This window comes from Gavialis gangeticus, unplaced genomic scaffold (assembly GCF_001723915.1).
Source record: "Gavialis gangeticus isolate Ggan-Ray unplaced genomic scaffold, GavGan_comp1, whole genome shotgun sequence".
Taxonomy (NCBI): Eukaryota; Metazoa; Chordata; order Crocodylia; family Gavialidae; genus Gavialis; species Gavialis gangeticus.
This window is the reverse complement of record NW_017729024.1, coordinates 145042089-145046298: the sequence shown is the minus strand read 5'-3', so window position 1 is coordinate 145046298 and position 4210 is coordinate 145042089. Positions and strand designations below refer to the sequence as shown.

The 4210-nt window shown below is 39.7% G+C and overlaps 1 protein-coding gene across 1 annotated transcript in view; it reads left to right on the top strand.

Moving 5' to 3' along the window:
- IL31RA (interleukin 31 receptor A) overlaps positions 1-4210 on the top strand; it is a 95032-nt gene that overhangs the window by 43996 nt on the left and 46826 nt on the right. Inside the window, exons 6-7 of the mRNA XM_019517843.1 lie at positions 1667-1832; positions 3093-3175. Coding sequence (XP_019373388.1) covers positions 1667-1832; positions 3093-3175 — 249 coding nt within the window. The remainder of the gene's footprint in view (positions 1-1666; positions 1833-3092; positions 3176-4210) is intronic.

The window sequence follows — 4210 nt, the reverse complement described above, 5'->3', positions numbered from 1 at the left end:
CAGTGGGCCCTGAGTGCCCCACGGCTGCTGCTGCTGCTGACCCATGCCCCCGACCAGCCCCCCCCACAGTTCCCCCCCCACAAGCACAGTCCCCTCCCCCACATCCCCCCACACTCCCTACTTACCCCCAACTGCTGGTGTCATGCCAAATCCTTGCTGTGTTTCTGCTTGCCCCAGCATGCTAAGGGTATATGCCCCACATGCGGGGGCAGCAAAAGCACATAGAGGAACTCTGGCCAGAAATCAGAGCATTTCTCCAGAGGACCAGCTTCTGGGTTACATCAGGGCATAGGACTGTGCCCTGCCCTGCTTTCTTTCCCTGTGTTTTTTTGATACCTGGATATCCAGGTATCAAATGTTGAGCCCGTGCTGTAAATATGCAGTGTGGGGAACATTTTTTTTTGTTCACAGTGTTTCTCTTGCAGCATCTCAAACTGGTTTGGGATGCAGCAAGAGGCACGTGCGCGCTTCTCTGGATGCACCCTCTGAGGCCTGTTATTTGCAGATAGTCTCCTATTAATATGCAGTGCCTAGCAAATGTCCATCTACTATTCTTCAGTGTTTGAGCCCTCAAGCATTAACTTGAAAAACAGAAGACTTAAGAGGATAATGAGATGTTTAAAAAGTTCTTGTCTCTGTTTCATTATTTTTACTTAGTCCCTTTTGTCATATATAAGGTACAAGTCCGAAGCATTAGGATATGTTACATTTGTTGTAGAAGTACATACTAGACCTATTTGCCACCTGTGTGAATAAGAAGCTATCAATCTCATGCTTATGCCACTAAATGATGTTATGTCCATTTATTGGAGAAGGAAATTCCTGTATACTGTAAGTCTCTTCATGAATCCTTCTGGAAATGAAATTGTTGGCAATGCTTAGAAAAGACAAAAGTTCAGTGATTTAGGACCATATTAGCTTAAGCAAATATGGTTCTCAACTTTCTGTTATGGTTCTCATCCAGTTCATATGGTGTAGGAGTACAGCTTTAGACTTACTTGGAAATGCATGCAGTTTTGTTTTGGAGCTCCTCAGGTTATAGGTGTGAGACTCTTCTATACAATTGACCTCTTGAGAAAAGTGAAAATGACAGACCTTGTCATTTTTCTTGGAAGGTCCTGCATTCCATATTTCTCATACACCTGTCTCCCATGAGAACTTAGAGGCTAACTTTTTAAAAGGATTGTTTCTTAGGACTTTTTTCAGGTTTTTTTCTTCCATTGACACTTCTAGTTTGTTCATACATTTATCATTTTTTGGATTGTTTTAATTTCTTGGAGCTTTAGCTCCCATGCAGTTGGAGTTGACTAAAATATTTGTAGGGCTGCAGAGATACTTGAGGAGGATGGAGTGGCAATGTCCAATGGAAAGCCTCGCTCATGCTCTTCTTCGCTGTTGCTACTTTTACATTAAAAAAAGAGCTAATACCAGCCTTGTGGGGAAATTACTAAAAGCTAGATACTAAAATGCTACACAGAAGTAGAATTACAAGGTAAATAATTTTTTTTCTTTAGTAGAGGATTAAGGTGGGAATATGAGAGAGCCACATGCTCCCACTTTTAGATACAGGTTTTGGGTAGTGACTGCTCTGTTTTTTAGATAAATATATACTGTTTTGGGGTTTTTTTTAAAATCAAAGTATTTTTGTCCCTGTGTTCACTTGTAGGGAAATGTTACTGACTGCACAAACCATACTGAGACCGTAAAATCATATAATCTAACGGGCCTACAGGATTTTACTGAGTATGCTATTGCCATTCAATGTAAAGGTGCATTAGCAAAATTCTGGAGCGAATGGAGTGAAGAGAGAACAGGAAGAACAGAAGAAAAAGGCAGGCAAATCATTTATATCATATTTTTTTCCCCAGGATTAAATTGGGGATATTTTTGGAGCAGATTTAACAACAGCAACCTATTTCTATTTTCAGCATATTTGTCAATCTGTTGACTCAAGGATTTGTCTTTGAACTTATGAGAACAAATATATTCAGTTAAACTTGGCAGGAGGAGGGAAGACTGAAATAGGTAGGGAGACCTGGCCGTGAGGAAAATGAATGGAGGAGAAAATGATGGGCTATTTAAAAGAAACAAAACAGAGCTTAAAAGAGAGAGGTGGATGACCAGAGAGACTGGAGAAGCAAGAGGAGTGGAGGGAAAAACTGAATGAGGTTAGACAGGACTGAATAAGGAAAACAGCCTTACTCCAAATTATTGTGGAAGTAGGAGTACAGTGTATCAAGCTGGTATAGTAACATGAAATAAAATTAGAAATTTGGAAAATTAAATAAATCAGGCAAAAAAAAGAAAAAGGCCCTTATAATTCCGGAGAGTAAATTCAAGCAGTAAAACAGTCTGTGGAAAAGGAGATAAAGAAATCTAGAGAAAGTCATGAAGACACCTAAAATAATGAGTGATCAAGAGTAAATGGCTAGAATACAGGGAAACTCTAAAAGTGATTTTACATGTTTAGGAATATTAAAAAGATATATTTATATTTTAAATCATGTTGGAAGGGTTTATCAACCCCCTCTTTATATGCCATAAAATACCTAATTTAATTAGGATATTAGAGATTATGCAAGTTCTGTATTTTTTTTTTTCTTGAGTTTTCCTCATAAATATATGGAAGTCTAGAATAAACAAGATATGGCAAGTTGCTGTAATTTTATTTAGTGTTATGTACATATCTAGTAGTTTTATGTTGGAAAATATGATCTCTGTCTTCAAGTTCTCATAATCTAAGTAAATCTGATACTGTAAAACAGGAATTGAGAAATAGGCCAAAGGGAGGGAGGAAATGGTTCTTAAGTGAAAAAATTATTGCTGGAAAACTAAGCAAACAAAATAAAATGTGAAGGCAGAGGAGGATAGGAGAGTTGCTTGGTGCATAGGAAGAGAAGAGGTAGTTTCAACTGTAAGGGAAGATGAAAAAAGGCATAGCATTAGAAATAAAAGGGATTATAAGGGAAGTCTTTAAATTTAGAATAGTTGCTTTCAGACATTATTTTGAAAGCATTTCAAAATGTTTTTTCAACTTTACCATTTTAAAGAATAACCGTAAGTTTTCTGCTTCTTATTGTTCATTGTATTAGCTCCTTCAAGAAAAGTAGATTTGTGGAGGGTAATTGAATCTTCCCAGTCATCTGGAAATAGATGTGTGCATCTTATGTGGAAGGTATGTACTACATCTGTGACTTTAAAATCATGGCTGTCTTCCTTTTGTGCTCTTTGTTGTAGAACAGCTAGAGTTAAAAACAGTTTGCAGGGTTGTGGAATAGGAGTTACATTACTAGGAGCTGCTAACAGACAGATTTGCAGAAGAAAAGATAACTTGATTAATGGAACATCAAGACTAAAAAGTTAAAAACTAGAGAGTCTCGTTTAACACCTATGGAATTAAAGGATTTAGAAGGAATCAGGCAGATCTTTGAAAACTGGCGCTCTGGTGTAGCGCTCGAAGATTGGAAGAAGGCCAATGTGGTACCTATCTTCAAGAAAAGGAGGAAAGTGGATCCGGCTAACTATAAGCCCATCAGCCTGACTTCTATTCTGGGGAAGATCTTAGAAAAGTTTATTAAAGAGGCCATCCTTAATGGACTGACTGACGCCCACACACCGAGGGATAGCCAGCATAGGTTTGTTGCGGGTAGGTCTTGCTTGACCAATCTCATTTCCTTCTATGACCAGTTGGCCTATCACCTGGACAAGGGAGAAGAGATTGTCATATATCTTGACTTCAAAAAAGCCTTTGATCTGGTATCCCATGATCACCTCTTGGCAAAACTGGCCAATTGTGGCCTTGGGTCCACCATTATCCGCTGGCTGGGAAATTGGCTCTGTGGTCGGACCCAGAGGGTAGTAATTGATGAAAGTCAAACATCATGGTGTCCTGTGACCAGTGGGGTCCACCAAGGCTCTGTCCTTGGACCCATATTGTTCAACGTCTTCATTAATGATGTGGACATTGGAGTCAGAAGCGGACTGGTCAAGTTCGCCGATAACACCAAACTTTGGGGCAGAGCATCCATGCCAGAAGACAGGCAAGTGATCCAGGCTGACCTGGACAGGCTCAGCAAACGGGTGGACGAGAACCTGATGGTGTTTAACAATGAAAAATGCAAGGTTCTCCACCTTGGGAGGGAACACCTGCAGCATCCTTATAGGTTCAGCAGTGCTACACTGGCTAGCGTTACAGAAGAAAGAGACTTGG